This window comes from Octopus bimaculoides, chromosome 8 (assembly GCF_046866305.1).
Source record: "Octopus bimaculoides isolate indiv1 chromosome 8, ASM4686630v1, whole genome shotgun sequence".
NCBI lineage: Eukaryota > Metazoa > Mollusca > Cephalopoda > Octopoda > Octopodidae > Octopus > Octopus bimaculoides.
This window is the reverse complement of record NC_142935.1, coordinates 55837246-55857245: the sequence shown is the minus strand read 5'-3', so window position 1 is coordinate 55857245 and position 20000 is coordinate 55837246. Positions and strand designations below refer to the sequence as shown.

The 20000-nt window shown below is 36.3% G+C and overlaps 1 protein-coding gene across 2 annotated transcripts in view; it reads right to left on the bottom strand.

Annotated features, from left to right (window-relative positions):
• LOC149134414 (uncharacterized) overlaps window positions 1-20000 on the bottom strand; it is a 417689-nt gene that overhangs the window by 291832 nt on the left and 105857 nt on the right. The window contains exon 1 of one of the 2 annotated variants that reach the window (XM_089356529.1): window positions 18127-18349. The exons of the other annotated variant lie outside the window; for it this stretch is intronic. Within the exon in view, the coding sequence (XP_089212655.1) occupies window positions 18127-18219 (93 nt within the window). The 5' untranslated portion in view covers window positions 18220-18349. Of the gene's footprint in view, window positions 1-18126; window positions 18350-20000 lie in introns of those variants that run through there. 2 annotated transcript variants of the gene reach the window in all.

The following is a 20000-nucleotide window of genomic DNA, read 5'->3' as shown; positions in this document are numbered from 1 at the left end:
CCCATAACATGTGGTTGAGAAAGAAGCTTCTCAATTTCACAACCATGCTTGTGCTTCACAGCCTAACTTGTCTCTCATAGCCAAGCATGTACCTCAGCCATTCTTGTGCCTCACAGCCAGACCTGTGCCTCACAGCCAGACCTGTGCCTCACAGCCAGACCTGTGCCTCACAGCCAGACCTGTGCCTCACAGCTAGACCTGTGCCTCACAGCCAGACCTGTGCCTCACAGCCAGACCTGTGCCTCACAGCCAGACCTGTGCCTCACAGCCAGACCTGTGCCTCACAGCCATTCATGTGTCTCGCAGCTGAACTTGTGTTTCGGCCATTCTTGTGCCTCACAATCATGCTTGTGCCTCACAGTCATGCTTGTGTCTCACTGTCATGCTCGTGCCTCACAGTCATGTTTGTGCCTCGTAGCTAAGGTTACACCTCACCATCATGCCTGTACATACATGTGTATTATTTTTGAAACTTGAAATACTTCAGAGGTTACCTATGTAATCAATGAACCAGAAGAGTTGTGAGTAATCATTATTCATACGGTGTTCGCACCTTTCAGGGATGTGTATTTAATAGCTTTGGTGCAGAAATTGATAGAATTGTAATATGAAATGATACAGCATTACGTGTACATAGAATATGTGCCTAGATACATAGCCATACATAGATACATATGCAGAAGTCAAATGCTAACATCTACAGGTATGTAAACATAACATACATAAATAATGAATTGAAAAATAGATACTCCACATAAACACATATAAACACATATAAACACTTACTTGTCTATTTACACACACACACACTTACATACATACATACATACACACACACACACACACACATATATATATATATGTATGTATATATATGCATATATATACATATGTGCATCCATACCTAAATACGCATAAGTGTGTGTATGCACATGTAAGTAGTCACATGTATCATTCACAAATGCTACATCTTGTATATATAAAAACTTCATAAATGCTGTTATATGCATATACATACATACATACACACACACATACATACATACATACATACACACACACATACATACATACATACACATAAACACACACACACACACACACACACACACACATATATGAACTTTCACATGCACTATATATTGTATGTAAAGGAAAATTTGATAAATGCAATTATACGGATGTATGTATACATACATATGTGAGTATATTTAAGTAGATATATTAAATTTACACACACACACACACATATATATTTGCACACATACAATACATATATATACACATATAAATACACATACTTACACACACACATATATATAAATGTTTGCATAAATACATACATAAGTACATGCAAACTCGCACAGACTCTCTTGTTTCAGATTTGTATATGTGTGTGTATATATGTATACATCTACACACATGATATAGATATATATATTTATATGTTAATACATCACCCATCACTGTATTGAACAATTACATATGTATAGATATTGTGTATATTCATGAGGATATGTCATATATCTCAATTTCTGGTGTAAGAATGTATATTTGTACGTATGTAGACATGCATATATTGCAGCCTTTCACACTATTGAACAATTATATATGTATAGATATTAGATGCACTTATGTGGATGTCATATAACTGAATTTGTGCTACCTGTACGGTACAGAGTAATAATAATGATAATGATGATAATAATAATAATAATAATAATAATAATAATAATAATAATAATAATAATAATGATAATGATAATAATAATAATAATAATAATAATAATAATAATAATAATAATAATAATAATAATGATAATAATGATAATGATGATAATAATAATAATAATAATAATAATAATAATAATAATGATAATGATGATAATAATAATAATAATAATAATAATAATAATAATAATAATAATAATAATAATAATAATGATAATGATGATAATAATAATAATAATAATAATAATAATAATAATAATAACAACAACAACAACAATAAGAAGAAGATGAACAACAACAACAACAGCAATAATAATAATGCGTGTGCGTGTGCGTGTGTGCACGCATGCATATATATATTTCATGCATTTGGATCAGTGCCTGCATTGGTTCAACTGTAATATATATGTATGTTTATGTGTATCTGTATGATACATGCATATGTATGTTTGTGTGCTTGCATATATGTGTGTGTGTATATATATATATATATATATATATATATATACCTATACACACACAAACACATATAAGCATACATATACACTTATATATGTACAATATGTGTGTGGGTGTGTGTGTGTGTGTATGTCTGTACACACATACATATGCAGATATATATATATGTAGACATACATATATATGTGCGAGTGTGTGCGTGTATGTATTTATGTATCTGTGTATATATGGGTGCACATGTAAGTGTGTATACATTAAACCATATAATATTAAACACATGCACATTGTTTTGTTTTTTACTATATATTATATAGAAGTAAGCATCCATAATGATGCTTACTTCTATATAATTACACTTTATACCATGTTGCATAGATGGCAGCACCTTTCTAAACTTTCTACCATCTTGCTTATCTTGCTTTTATTTATTCTTACATTATTCATATTTTTTCCTACAAATTCTTTTGTTTCTTTTCCACCTTTCCTAACCTATTCCATCTGGGTTTTTTTCTTTTTTTCTCCAATATATCACCCTTACCTAAATATTCTAAAATCGCAGAAACACTTCACACATAGAATTCCCCTACACCCACCACATAGCCTTCCCTTCTGTTGCCCCTTTCTCCTCTCTGTTCTTATGCTTTAATATAACTATCGTTCTTCCGCTATCCCATCTATACACACACCACACCTAGTTCCTCAAACACATCTTTCATACTTCCACGTACCCACCCACCTCTCTCTCTCACTCTTTCTCTCCCTCTCCTCCACCTTTTTTCTTGTCTTTTCTTGTTATTCTTATCATTCTCTTTTAACTCAATGCCTGCAAATAACTTCTATCCTCTTCTCTTCCAGTTTCTTATTTTTTCCTTCTCTTTTCATTATTTCCCTGTCTTTCCTCTTCCTCATACTTATATTTTTAATGGTTTTTCTCCTTTCTTTTATCCCTCTTTCCTTCATCTTGTCTATCCTAACATATATCTTGTATTTTTGATATGATTTTTGTTTATATATATATATATATATATATATATATGTATATTATATTTCCTCCACCCACATACTCCATGTTGCACAGTTTTTGTAAAAAAGAACAAAACAAAAGATAAAAAAGGAAATGGATATATGTTTGTTAATGAGTGCAAAATAAAATGTAGCTTATATACCTGAATGCACACCAATAAGAACAAAAGTGTGCATATGCATGTTTATAAGGTTGTGTGTGAAAATGCATATGTATGTATTTAGTGTTTGTGTGTGTGTGCATAAGAAGGCATTTGTCAAGTTTTCCTATTCATGAAATAAGCAGTTTTAATGGATGTCTACATATATATGAGTGTGCATGGATAAGCTTGCATGCATATGCATTTGTGAACAAGTGTTTGTGTGAGAACATACACACACACACACACACAAACACTTAATGTCTTGCTTTCCATTACAAATCATCATAAACTGCCTGTTGAGGTCCTTCATCTCACCAACTGCCATGATCCTTCATCTCACCACATGTTGTAGTCCATCATCTCACCATCAATCAGTCTTTTATCTTAAAACCTGCTACACTCTCACCACCTGCCACAGTCCTTTATCTCAACATCCAGTTTAGTGATTCAGCTTACTGCCTTTCAGAGTCATTCATCTTATCACCTATCATGGTTCTTCCTTCTAGCACCTGTTATAGACCTTCATCTAACCATCACTGCTGCAGTCCTTCATCACGCTCTCCACTAGAATTTTTCATCACCTGGCACACATACAAGAAACACTAACCAATCTTGTTGTAATATATATACACGCCGACAAAAGTAAAGTCGCTAAGTTGGCTAACCATGTATGGAATTTGAAGACCAACTGTACACCACATACAACCAAGCGGAAAATTGTAGAAAAATTCACGTCATATGTTAATGGATCTAAGAAATGCAACTTATGCATAGCTGAAAGATCACACATTCATTTTAGATCTAAGAATTCCATTGCACTATTGAATTCCAGATCTGAAATTTTCAGCAAATGCAAATATATGGACAAATTTCTTTTGGTGAACTGAAAGACACCACCCTCTCTGGATTAAGCAGTTGTCTCACAGATTTTGGACCCATCTCCACTGAATTATTCTGCAACTAGCTTAAGGGGATATAACTCTAATTTTCTATCTTTTCTTTTTTCTTTTTCCTTCCATTTTTGCATCTATCTTCTCATTTTTTGCTCGTGATTTCTCTTGTACCAATGTCCTGATTTGCAAATTGAATAGAGCATGAGCTCAGAACCTGCTGATTACTTGAAGACATACGGCATGTTATAAAATCTTGCCTAGACCAGCCTCTCCAAGCAAAGAAATTATTAGTAGCTTATATCTTTGTACTACTTATGTTAAATGATATTTAACAACACACACACACACACACCCACACACACACCCACACACACATACACATGCACATATATAAATCAACACACACACACATATATATATATATGTGTGTGTGTGTGTGTGTGTGTGTATAGTTCACAAATGAGATTGTGAGATTCTCTGTATAGAAGTCACTTAGTAGTGCTCAAAAAATTCAAACTTAGACTCTACTACAAAAAAAGCTCCAAGAGGAATCAAGTTGCCTCTCTCTCCCTCTCTCTCTCTCTCTCTCCCTTTATATATATATATATAATAATAATAATAATAATAATAATAATAATAATAATAATAATAATAATAATAATAATAATAGGGATAAAATCCAAAATTACAGGTAAAAACTCAATTAAAATCAATTTATTAGAAATTAAAATTAAATTAAGTTTCACAGTATAAAATATAAATATATAGTTTTAGGGAAAAGAACAAAGGTTCAGGAACTCATCGATGAAAATCCACTGTCACATATAGAAAAATTAATAAGTAAAAGCACAATAAATAAGTATAATATAATACAAAGTAAATATCATGAGATAAAGATAATAAAATGATTACACGTGTTTCATAACCAATTTTCAAATAGAAAGAAAATTTAAATCGATTAAAATCGATTAAAACTATCGAAAATCAATTCTATTAAAAAAAACATATAGCTAATCTTCAAACAATGGCAGCGTGGAAGGTGTTTATAAGCCATTTAAAAACACACAAAAACCGTTTGTTTTCATGTGTGTTCTTACTCCACTTACTCCATTCTGTTCTTTGAAGATGTGTATCCTTATGTGTGCACATAAGGGTACACATCTTAGAAGAACAACAATATCTGTTTCAACACATGATTTCACATCCAGGATCTTGCAAAATGAATTGATAAACTATAAATAAACATCTTAGAAAATGCTGAACCTAGTTTGGGCAGTGTTTACACAAAACTCTAAGTCCATGAGTAACTACTGAGTTACTTCTAGGTTCAGAATTGCACACATACACGCACACGCACACACACACACACACACACACATGCACAAACACACATACATATACACACATACAAACACACATACACACACAGACACACACACATGCATACACACACACATGCACACATACTCATGCGCATACATACAGATGCATGCATACACACACATACACACACACATACATGCATAAACACACATACATACACACACATTTGTACACATACACACAGATACTCACACACATGCACACACACACACACATACACACACTCACACACACACACACTCACACATTCACAAAGGCACGCTCAATATCAGGCATGGGAAACCTTTTTCAAGAAGCGGGTCACATGAGACAAGGCTCATCATCAACCAAGCTACACAACTACTGAGTTTCAAGGTAAATATTTATTAAACATGCCATTCAGAAAGTCCAGTGAGACACAGGGAGCCTGTGACCGCTCTATATAATGTATTCAGTTCAGGTCTCAAAAGAATAACAAAGGTTAAATTGGCATATCATCATCATCATCATCATCATCATCATCATCATTTAGTGTCTGCTTTCCATGCTGGCATGGGTTGGATGGTCTGACTGAAACCGGTAAGCTGGAGAGCTGCACCAGGTTCCAACTTTGTTTTGGCATGGTTTCCATGGCTGGATGCCCTTTCTAGCACCAACCACTCCAAGAGTGTAGTTAGTACCTTTTACGTGCCACTGGCACAGGTGCCAGTTACATGGCACTGGTATTGGCCACAACTATGATTTCACTTGGGCTTGATGAGTCTTCTCAAGCAGAGCATATCACCAAAGATCTTGGTCACGTATCACCTATGTGAGGCCCAACGTTCCCAAGAATTCAAAGAGAAGTAATGGCTATGTGTATGATAAAGTATGTGGCTGAGTTGTTAGGCTATTTGGTTTATAATTGCAAGGTCGTGAGTTCAATTCCCACCAGATCATTGCGTTCTTCAACAAGGCACTTTATTTCATGTTACACCAGTCAAAAATGTGTTGTACCTGTAAGTAATTCAAAGGGCCAGCTGTGTTGCATTCTGTATCATGCTGAATCGCTTTGAGAATTGTGTTGGGAGTATACCTGTCTGTGGAATGCTCAGCCACTTGTACATTAATTTCACAAGCAGGCTGTTGTGTTAATCGGCTCAACTGGAACCCTTATTGTCATAACTGAAGAAGTGCCAGTTAGTTAGATACCACTACCACCACCACTACCATCATCACCAACCACCACCACCACTACCAAAACCACCACCACCACCACCACCACCACCACCACTACCACCACCGCCGCCGCCACCACCACCACCACCACCACCACCACTACCACTATAGTAGATATGACTACTACCACTTCTACCAGCACTACCACCATCACAGATACCACACTACCAATCCCTAATTAGATATAACCTCGATAGTCCCAATGTAAGTTAAAGGCACCAGATCTCTCACTTACTCCATCAATCAAATCAATCAGTCAATCACAACTTTAATTGGTTTCTACTGACCCCCTCCCTACACACACACACATCACCACCACCACCACCACCACCAAACCCACCAACGCCACCAACAATGCTAATGTCCCACTGATGCAAGTCTCAGCCCTTCTCCCTCTCCCTCTCATTGCTCACTCCTACACCATTAAAACTAATTTATTTTCATAAAGGGATCCACTAACAGATTGCAATGTCACTTCAGGACTACATTAACTTTTTGCTGTTTGTTGTTGTTGTTGTTGTTGTTGTTGATGATGATGATGATGATGATGATGATGATGATGATGATGATGATGGTGGTGGTGGTGGTGGTGTTGGTGGTGGTGGTGGTGGTGGTGGTGGTGGTGATGATGATGATGATGAGGATGTTGATGATGATGATGATGATGATGATGATAGTAGTGATGGTGATGAAGCCGATATTATTGTTTTTGATATTGTTGGTGGTGTTGTAGTTGTGAAAAGTGGAAGAGTTGTTAAAGTGTTAGATACAATGCCACACACCCCGCTTCTTCCCCCTCCCCAATGATATTTGTTTCAACCCTCTCTCTGTTTTTCTGACTTCAAATTTAACCGATATCAACTTAGCATTTCATCCTTTTGGGGATTGATAAAAAAAAAAAAAAGATGTAGCTGTCCAAGCGGGATAGCTCATGGTATCCCTTCCATCTCTGAGCATTCTGAGCTCAAGGCCGACCCTATCACCAAAATACGATAAACACTCCTGATGGAAGTTGCAACCAACAGACAGTATCAGTAATTTGAAGAACTAATGGAAACATGATGTTTGATAGCATAAAAGATAAATGAGCATATTAGACATCAGCCTCTCATTTCAGCAGCACATATTAAAAAAAAAATGTCTTTGGTGCATTAAAACTGATGGGAGGCCTAACTTTGGATACAAGACCTGAGGTAAAATTTTGAAATTTTTTGCTTTGAAAAATAGTGTGTCCTATTTGCCATGACAAATAGTGTGTCCTATTTGTCATGAAAAATAGTGTGTCCTATATGCCATTAAATTTTGTAGTTCCCTAGTTTCCATTGGTTTCATCAGAAGGTTGACTGCCACCACCACCACCACCACCCTCAGCAACAACACTACATCACCACTATTGTTGTTCCTGATGGTGAAGGCACATAGTTTAGTGGTTAGGGTATTCGGCTCACACTCATAAGGTTGTGAGTTCAATTCCAAGCCATGCTGGTCATATCTGACCTAAATATTCTACCTGTTTTATGTTCAAACCAGCCAGATCCAGTCTCTCACACCTATACTATAATGTCCCTCTAAATCAAAAAATCACATCATCAAAATTTTGATGTCACAGGATAAAGCATGATTAATTCAAAATAATGTGAATGAATAAGCATTACATTTAGTGTTCAGAGTAATCTGAACACTAAAGAGTTAATAAAGAAATGGCACATTGAATAATGTAGTTTTAGATACATTGTGGATAAAATAAAAAGAGATAGTATGGTCACAATTGGAAGTTCTTTGATCATAGGTCCGTTTGATGAAAGCTGACCTGAAGTTAAACAACAGCAGTAAACATCTCATATTAATTTGATTTTTAAAACCCAAATCATCAACTCAGCAAAGTACATAATAGCAGTGATCTATTTTCATTGGAAGTCACATAAGTAAATATTATCCCATAGCAATTACAAGCCCTTAATTATATTTAAATACACCCTAAATACTTAAATACACATCTGAAATAAAAGGCCTTCCTCTGTATCACTGAAACATTAGATCAAACTAACCTGATACCATTTACTATATCTCCAGCTCATTGTCATCAAGTTACATCCTTTTGTCTCTTCTATCATAACCATCACTCTCATATCCACCACCAATACCACCAACACTATACTCAGCTCATCTGCAACCACCTACTTTTTCCTCTTTCCCAACACCAAGTCTGTGTCATATTTCCTGCTCAGTTAGTATCTTGTAACCTGATTCATTGACTGAAAAGTCAGTTTAACTTTTTTATTTATTTCTTTTTTTTTATCATCTATTGCAACCACATAGCTTTCGGGTTCAGTCCTACTGCATGGAAGTGCAGGGCTCTGAGGTTAGAGTATTTAACTCACAAACGTAAGGTTTTGAGTTTGATAGCTGGCAGCCCCTTGTGTCCTTGAGCAAGACACTTTATTTCATGTTGCTCCAGTTCACTAAGTGAGCAAAAATGAGTGATATCTTTATTTCAAAGAGCCAGCCTTGTCACATCTTGTGTCATGCTGAATCTCCTTGAGAACTACATTAAGGGTACGCATTTCTGTGGAGTGTTCAGCCACTTGCCCATCAATTTCAGGAGCAGGTTGTTCTATTGATTAGATCATCTGGAACACTTGTCATAACCAACAGAGCGCCAGTCCTACTGTGTGACACCTTGACAAAGAGTCTTCTAATATAGCCCTGGGCCACTAGCATAGCTAAAGTGTGTGGTGCCCAGGGTGACCCTTCTATTTTCCACCCCCGAACCCTACAAAAAACATATATTGCCTACAGCAGACTCAAAAGTGGCGCCCCTTTAAAAGTGCTGCCCAGGGTGGATCGCCCCTAAAGTGCCCCCAGCTATGCTAGTGCTCTGGGCTGAATAATGCCTTGTGAGTGAATTTGGTAGATGAGAACTGCGTGAAAACCTACAGTGTGTGTGTGTGTGTGTGTGTGTGTACATGTGCGAGCATGCACATGTATCTTGGTGTTTGTCCTTCCACCACTTGACAACTGGGTATGATCCTTTTGCCAAAATCCTTCAAAGCAGTGCTCCAGCATGGCCACAATCCAACAAGTGAAAGATGAAAGATAAAAGCATCAAATGCTCTGAGTTATTTGTTCTTGCTTATTTCATTTCCACTTCAAATCCCGCAGTAGTCAACTTTGCCTTACATCCTTTTAGGACTGCTAAAGTAAAGACCTGGCTGAGGGCAATGGATTGATTGGCAGAAAAGTTCTAGTATTGGAGAAAATGCTTTATAGTATTTATTCCCGCTCTTCATGTTTTGTGTGCCCAGGTAGCCATAGTCATTTTGTCTATACAGCATCTAGTTGACCAACTTATGTCATGTAAAAAACATTGGAGATCATGAAGGTGGTTTTCCATCGCTTTCATGAAAGAAAGCAATAAGAAACCAGCTGATCCATGCAAGCATAGAAAAATGGACGTTAATGAAAAAGATGATGATGATGATGATGATGAGGATGATGATAATGATAACAATGACAACGACGATAACGACAATGATGACAACGATATCGACCATGATCACAAACACAACCACGGCCATGACTTCAATGACCATGACTTCAATGACCATGACCATGACATCGACAACAATGGTGATGAAATTTTCAACTCATTTGGAAGAAAAGGAGAAGCTGTGGCATGCACACCTTTCCAACGTATGGCAAATAAAGTGAAATAGCAACGACTCTAAATGGAAACTAGATCACAATATCTTCTAACAGGAACTAGTTTCCACTCCTCTTTGGTCAGTTTCAAGAATTCTAACTAAACTCGTTCCCAATCTGTCCTTTTTAGACAATAGATCCACTAAAACTAACCCACCAAGGTCACAGATATGTTCCATTGCTAAATCAAACTTTTGATTTAAATTTTAATTCCACTGATGCCAATCTAATCATCCCAGACACAAACACAAATGGAACTCATGTGGTTATGAGCTTATGCTACTTTTTAACTATCAAATTAAACAAAAAAGCAAATGTATTTATTTATGTATTTGTTATTTTTTCTCATAAGGCTTTTACATAACTATGAGTTATACATACATACATACATACATACATACATACATGCATGCATGCATACATACAGCCCATACATATACACAGCACAAAATTACATACAAGTAGCAAATATGTATATACTTGCATACATATATTTGTGTGGGTATGTGCACTTGTGTATGTGCATATATTAGTAGGTATATATGTAGGTATATGTATATGTGTATGTGTGTGATGGATGTGTATGGATTATTCAAAACAGTGAAATGAAAAACTGATTCACTATACAATTTGAAAAATATTTTTAAAAAAGCATCTATTTTCGTATAACTACTTAATCCAACTAATTTTTGGAGCAAGAATGAAATAAGGGAAAAAAATAGGACTTACATTAATATAGATTATACATTCATATGGATTTCATTTTAATATGACTTGTATATAAATATGGAGTTGTGTATATGAAGTTGTACAAAGATAGGGATTATGCATAAGTGTGGAAGGAACATATCAATTGGATTATATAACTAAGCTCTGTACGTAACTAGCAGTTATGCATAAGTATCAGCTATACACAGAATAAATGTGAGTTTTATTTAGATGTAGGTTTGCTACATCACTACAGTATATGGTACAGAATAAATAACTGTTCTAAATTTGTTCTTTTTTACTTTTGACCACAACTTTAGAATGTTCCTTCATCAATATGATGACCAAACTAACCTTCCATAAAACTCTATGACATCATTTGTTGTTTGATGGCTAAACTGGTTCTCTTTGAAAAAAATATACACACAGATAGATATATGCATATGCATGCAGACATAAATACATACAAAAAAGCACACGCACATGCACACACACAAACACACACACACACACACACATACACACACACACACACACACACACACACACACATACACAAAGTAAGACAGGCTGGTGGCCTGTAATGACAAACCAGTCATCGAATCTTTGGAGAAAAGTCTGTAGTGCTGTATTAGTTACATTGCTTTACATAATGATGTAATAATGTAATGATGTAATAATGTGTCTTTAAATGTACATATATGTATGAATGTATGTATGTATAAATGCATATATGGTATGTATATGAGTGTGTGTGTATGTGTGTGTGCACACACATGCGCATGTGCCTTCTATATCTGTGTGTATGGATGTATGTATTTTTGCCTGTATACATTACACGTATGTGTGTGCATGAGTGTAGGGCCTGTAAGAGATAATGTGGGTTTAGATAGACCCTAAGCTGATGTATCAGCCTAGGGTCTAGAGAGCTAAGGAGAGGCCCATGAATATTTGAGAGACCCCTCCTTCAAAAGAAAACCTCTCACAACTCTCTGTCTCCTTTAATTTTGAGAGGAACTCCCCACTCCATTAGATGGTTATGGCTGGACTGCCTTTGATCATATGCTTTGTTCAAACAGGGTCAACTTATGTCAAAATAACAACACTATCATAACCACTCCTAATCAAAACAGCAATTCATGCCATGTCAGGAGATAGCCAAAGTTTGAAATGTCTTTGATATGCTAACCAATCATTAGAACTGAGTGTAGGAGATGAGGATTAATTGAACTGACAAGTAACTGGTTCCTGCAATGTTTCCTTTAATATAGCTGGCATTAGCAGGTAAAAGACACATTTCTATTGAACAAAGTAAATGACAGGATAACTAAAGGACATGGAAAAAGTTACTCTAATCTCAAATTTGAAACAGATCAAATGGATTGCTGTTTTACTGATTGATGGTGGCCAGGGATGTATACAGGGGCATGGGCTACTTTTAATAAGAATAATTCATCTAGAATGAACTGAACATCTTGTTGTCTTGTGTCTAACCTCATTAGATCCCTGAAAAGGTATCAATCAATATATACAATAGAACAGCAAAATTAGAGTATGTTCAAAAGTGTGTAATAACATTCAGACAGACTTGTCCAATACCCAAAATTTTATATGGAAGAGCCAACAGTGGGCCAGCCAGATGATGAATGTGCATCATAAGTAAGTTTTGTATGAGAATCAAAACCTAGTCAAGCAGGAGGTTGCTTCAGTGTCTTGGTAGCTTTGGATACAAACCCAAGTAAGGGAAACCAAAAGTGCAGATCTTAGTGATAGTAACAAATATTGAAACAAGACCTGAGAAACCAAGGAAGAAAAGGTTTCCATACCAAAAACAGTCAAAATGAGGTTGGAACTCCTAAAAGGTGGAACAGGATTTGCTGGAAAAACATTAGATCTGTCATTGTAAAAACTTTATATTATCATCAACAGCAAGATATTACTTTCCCTATTAAGGCCTTGATGTATTTAAATCATCAAAACTTCATAAGTAGTTGTATTACTCAGACTAATATGCAATAAAGTATATCTCTTGAGGGTTTATGTACACTTTTTTGTTTGGTTGTTAGTTTGTTTTTAGTTCAGCACTACTTTTTCCAAAACAGTCCCAGAAATGAGTACAGTAAGGTTGACTGAGAGACATTGATCATACTGAGCACAAATACTTGATTCCGATATTGTGAAGGTCTGTGGCTTAGAGTGCAGAGCATTCAGCTCACAACCATAAAGTCATGAGTTTGATACCTAATAGAGCATTGTGTCCTTGAGAAAGACACTTTATTTCATGTTGCTCCAGTCCACTCAGCTAACAAAAATTAGTTTTTTTACCTGCAATTCAAAGGGCCAGCCTTGTCACATTCTGTGTCATGCTGAATCTTCCTGAGAACTACTTTAGGGGTTTGCATTGTCTGTAGAGCACTCAGCCACTTGCACATTAATTTCATGAGCAGGCTGTTCCATTGATCAGATCAACTGGAACCTTTGTCATCCTAACCAATGGCGTGCCAGTTTAATCCTGGTATTAACATAGTCATGTATGCATATAAACTAGTACTCTGTTGATTACAATGACAAGGGTTCCAATTGATCCGATCAGCAGAACAGCCTGAAATTGCCATAAATGTGGCATAAATGTGGCTGAGCACTCCACAGATATGTGTACTCTTAACATAGTTCTCAGGGAGATTCAGCGTGACACAGAAATACAGGTACAACTTATTTTTGCCAGCTGAGTGAACTGGAGCAACATGAAATAAGTGTCTTGTCAAGGATACAACACATCACCAGGAATTGAACTCATGACCATACGATCATGAGCTGAACACCCTAAGCACTAAGCCATGTGCCTTCACTATGGATGCATATGCCCTCATAAAATCTTGTCCTTATTGCAGTATGGTGACCCGTGTGCCTCAGTGACCCTGAGAGCTATGCTAATAAAGTGAAAGCTCCATGTCAAAGGATAGAGGCCAAACTAATATGGACCACAGAGGTAAAATTGGGTTTGTGTAGGGCTAACACCCCTATCTAGAAAAAAGCAAAGTTACAGAAGTGTTGGTGACAAATTCAAAACCAACAAGACTAGGGAGCAGAAGGCCAGCTTTCAGAGAAACATATGATGCAACAAAATCTGAAAGGCAGAGCTGAAAAACAGGGATCCAACTGGAGAGAAGCAGGAAAGAGAACAGTGGAGAAAAATTTAAAATGGCTTATGCTCTATAAAGAGTGAAATGCCCTTCACTCTTTAAGTAAGTATAGATGCATATAAACAATGTGTACATGCTGACAAAGGAGCCTCTGCATGGTCACTCAACCTGTTAGAATTAGCAACTAATCATCATCATCATCGTTTAACATCCGCTTTCCATGCTAGCATGGGTTGGACGATTTGACTGAGGACTGGTGAACCAGATAGCTACACCAAGCTCCAATCTGATTTGGCCTCAACAGGTCTTCGCAAGTGGAGTTTAGTGTCCATTCATTAAATCCAACTTATTACTGTAAAATGAAAAAGAACATATGGGATAGACAGAATCCTAGATGCATTTTACCTAAATAAAAGACAGGATTACCACATCTGGATTGTCTTTGATAATAACTTTGCTTGATCAGTCAGAGTTCATTAAGGATGAAACAATAAATAATAACAAAGTCTGCAATTAACAGGCTCACAAATACAAATATATGTTTGGCATATATATTGATGAGGAGGCGCAATGGCCCAGTGGTTAGGGCAGCGGACTCACGGTCATAGGATCGCGGTTTCATTTCACAGACTGGGTGTTGTGAGTGTTTATTGAGCGAAAACACCTAAAGCTTCACGAGGCTCCGGCAGGGGATGGTGGCGAACTCTGCTGTACTCTTTTACCACCACTTTCTCTCCCTCTTACTTCCTGTTTCTGCTGTGCCTGTAATTCAAAGGGTCAGCCTTGTCACACTGTGTCATGTTGAATATCCCTGAGAACTACGTTAAGGGTACACGTGCACGTTAATTTCACGAGCAGGCTGTTTCATTGATTGGATCAACTGGAACCCTCGACGTCATAAGCAACAGAGTGCCAACATATATTGATATATACATGGTAGTATGTATCAATAAAGGTACAATGATGATGATGATGATAATGATAGTTGTAGCAATGAGGAGGAAGAGGAGGGTGTGATGGCATAAATATATATATATATATATATATATATATATATATATGCTTGTATGTGTGCATATATATATTCACACACATATGTGTAGATGAACGAATTACAGAAAATAGAACTCACTGTATTTAGAGAGAGTTGTATTTAATAACAAGTTGGCTGAGCTCCACATTACTTAAAGTTTCACATGTACCTATGAAACTAAGTAAAGACGAGCAAAGTCATCTCATTATAAATTATACATATACGAACATACATACCTGTATATCTGTCTATCTATCCATCTATCTATCACTCTATTTTTCTATCTATCTATCTATCTATCTATCTATCTATCTACTTGTCTGTCTGTCTATCTATCTATCTATCTATCTATCTATCTATCAGTCTGTCTGTCTATCTGTCTGTCTGTCTGTCTGTATGTATGTATGTCTATCTATCTCTCTATCTATTTATTTATCTCTCTATTTATCTATCTATTTATTTTTCTACTTATCTTTCTATCTATCTGTCCATCTATCTATTTGAGTGTTAATTGGAACGAAGCACACAATACAAGTGAATAGTCAGATATTACTAATAATTTCACAGACGCACACATGCACAAACACTCACACACACATACACATTGGCAGACATACAGAGAGAGAGAGAGAGAGAGAGAGAGAGAGAGAGAGAGAGAGAGAGAGAGAGAGAGAAGAGAGAAACGCATAGAGAGGCACATACACACAGATATGGATCACGCACATGTATAAATATATCCAAAGATAGACTTGAAAAGTCATGCACGTGTATACAGATACAAACACACACACGCACACACACAAACACAGACATAAACACATACATGCACACAAATTCAAGCAAACACACATACACACAGATCTACACACTCAGCATACATCTAGACTCTCAGCTTTCTAAACATAGCTTTATCATGGTATCTATAAATGTTTGTCAATGAAGACTTGTTGCATACACATGCATCATCACTGTTACTGCTGCTGTTACTGTTGCTGCTGCCGCTGCTGCTGCTGCAAGGCTGTGTGCAACAACTGCGATCTGACAATCGCAGTGTACCATCCCCATTCACAAGACGATCAATTTTATTTTGAGAAGGGAGTTAATCAAACTTTGCACACACACACACACATGAATATACACACAACGCACACATTAAAAATACACTCAATGCACACATATATGCACACACATGTACATGTATATATATATATATATATATGTGTGCATGTGCGTGCATGTGTAAATACACACATACACAGGATGATGTATCACAAGAAATGACCTGCGAGGTATTGGTGGTGGTGAGGGGGGGCAAATGGTGGTGAAGTGCAGTAGTAATGGTGGCGACGGTGGCGGCGGCAGTGCCGGCGACGGTGGCAGCAGAAGTGGTGGTGGTGGTGGTGGTGGTGGTGGTGATGGTGGCAGCCATGGTAATAATGCTTCTCTACGTGATTAAGGTGGAGACGGTGGTGATCCTGCTGGTGGTTGTGAATGGAGTGGTGATGACAATGGTGGCCACAGTGGCAGTTGTAGTTAAGAATGATAGTAACAATAGTGACGATGGTTGTGGCGGCTGTGTTGGGCTGGCAGGGATGGTGGTTGGAGTGGGACAGTGGTGGAGTGAATGTGGCGGTGATGGTGGTGCTGGTGGTGATAGTTCTGATAATTGGGATAAGTGGCAGTGGTGGTGGTAGTGTAAGAGAGAGAGGGGGAGGAAGAAAGAAAGAAAGAAAGAGGAAGATCTTTCACTGATAGAAATAGTTGAGGTCACAGTTATGGAAGTGATGGGGTAGGGTGCAGTAAGATGCGCAGGGAGATTTCTTAGCTACAGTACCGGGACTCTAGTGCACCAAGAGTTAACTTTGATATTTTACCTTCATTTAGTTTGCTCATTTCTCTCTCTCTCTCTCTCTTTCTCTCTCTCTCTCTCTCTCTCTCTCTCTCTCTCTCTCTTCTCTCTCTCTCTTTCTCTCTCCTCTCTTTCTCAGTCTATACCATTATCTGTTATTCTATCAATTAAGTTATCTGGTTATGTTGCGATATACATCTCCTTATATACCTATTTATATAGATATATATTCTACTTATTTATCTATGAATATATATATATATATATATATATATATGTACTTTTTTATGTATCTGTCTCTTCACATATCTATCTGTCCATTTATTTATTTATCTATCTATCTGTCTATCTATTTATATATCTATCTATCTATCAGTCGGTCTGTCTATTTATCTATCTATCTATCTATCTATCTATCTATCTATCTATCTATCTATCTATCTATCTATCTATCTATCAATTTCTTGCTCATTACTTCTTTCACTTTCACTTTCGATCTTAACATCACATTTTATTTTTCACTCATTTCTGAAAAATTTTAAGCTATGTTCATTGTTTATATATATACTTGCATGTACAAAAGAGATAGATGTGTGATATGTGTGCATATCTATATATGTGTTTAGGAAGTAAATATGATTTTGTATGTGTTGCCTATCATTTTATCAGTCTTTCTATGTAAACCTTCATCTATATATTTACTGCCTCTCTTTCTCTCTCTTTCTTCCTCTCTCTCTCTCTCTCTCATCTATCTATCTATCTACCGATCTATCTTTCTTTTGGTTCCTTCTCCATCAACGCAGCTTCTCTGCTCAGTCCTTCACATATAACACTTAGCAATAGAGAAGTGAGATGATCTTACCTTGTTTTGACAACATTGTAATGGTGAAAAGACATAACCTGCCATCTGTTTGACACTTTTTGAAACGGAAACGGTAAATCCTGAAGTTGCCATAGTGACCTTAAGAAAGCAGGGTACGGCAAAAAGAAGGTAAGGAAGAGAAAAACTGAAGATGAACAGAGAGATGGCATGAAGAATCAACAGTGCCAGTTCAAATTGCTACAATTTCTCTCATCTTATTTGCACCATGAGATGTAACAGAGTTCTTCATTTTTTTTCCAATTTGCAAATAATTATAAACAACAGAAAAGTAAATAAAAAAATGAATGAGGTGTTAAAAAATTATATATAAAGAATGAAAAAATAATCAAATAATTAGAAATGTAGAATGAAGAAAGAAAAGAAAATTTGGCAAATAGGAAACTGTTTTAAAGTGGAGAGGGTGGAAAAAAAAAAGGACAGAAAATTGAAATCTAAAGAAGATGAAAGGGATACAAATAAAACAAAAACAAACAGAAATCAGGATCCCATGAAAATATTTAACTGAAAGATCCAGTCATAGACTTGCTGCAAGTTACTAAAATTTTGCACCGCACACAACTGTAGCTCACTGCAAACTTCTTGTGCAAACCAAAAGATTGTAGATTTCATTTTTTTCTCATTATTGTTCTTATCTTTCTTGTGATTAAAACAGAGAAAATGTAGCCCATTTGGTAATTCCGTTTTGTCAAAGAATTAAAAAGCTCATTTGGAACAATCATGGCAACATGGTTAATTACATGATGCTTTTCCTGATTTATTTTTATATTTTCTTTTTTTCCTTTCTTCCAATGAAAACCAAAGAGAGAGTTAAATACATTGCCATAATTCTTTGCTCCTTGTTTGTTATTATTATTGTCGTAGTTCTTGTGTAAAACTCCCTTGCTCCAGGTTATTCTGAAGGCCCTTTTTCTTTTCTTTTTTTTCTTCCTCCTTTTTTTCTACGTAACTTTGTATTTGTATTGCTTTGTTTTCTACTTTTGCGAGGAGAGACTTAGCAGCAGCACCAATGTTGTGTATCTCATTCTAGCCACACTTCATTGCTATCAACTCTGTTTATACAAGATACTTTATTACTTCTCTTCTCTTATACCATTTCTTACAACTACGAAGGTCTTAAAATGCAAAGAAAAGCAAGGGTAGCTGGGTTTGTTAAGGAGGAAATTCTGTGCAACAGAGACACAAGAACCCGGTACCACTTGCATTGGCACCACTTACAGACAGCTTTAAATGCTCTCAGAAAATTTAATTAAATCAGTATTTAACAATTATTATTGTGGTTATTGCTGTTATTGCTATGCTTAATATTTTTCAAGTGCCACTAACAGCCGCAATGTCTTTTCAATAAAGAAACGGTCAGTGTTTTGGAGGCTATTTAAAATACTAATCAAAATACTAATTTACTTTGTTGTGTTTCTTATGTGAGATCCATCCAGCTACAGAGATTGCGGGAGAGAAATGTCCCACTGGCTTGCGTTGTGTTTCAAACTTACGGAAAGGTTCCAGAAATTCTGTTTACGTAAGGGTGAGTACAAACAGATATGTCTGTGTGTTTGCCGTCTTTCCATCTCTATGAAATGTATGCCTGTATGTAAACTTGTATATATATATATATATATATATATATATATATATATATATATATATATATATTTATCTATGTTTGTATGTCTGTATATGTACGTCTCTGTGTGTGTGTGTGTGTGTGTATGCGTGTGTGTGTGTGTGTGTGTGTGTGTGTGTTTGTATGTATGTTTGACAATACAAACACAGAGTTACAGCATCATCAGTATTAAGTCCCTCGGTCAGTGGCAACACCAGCGTTACTGACTGACCGCTATCCAGTTCTGTTCACC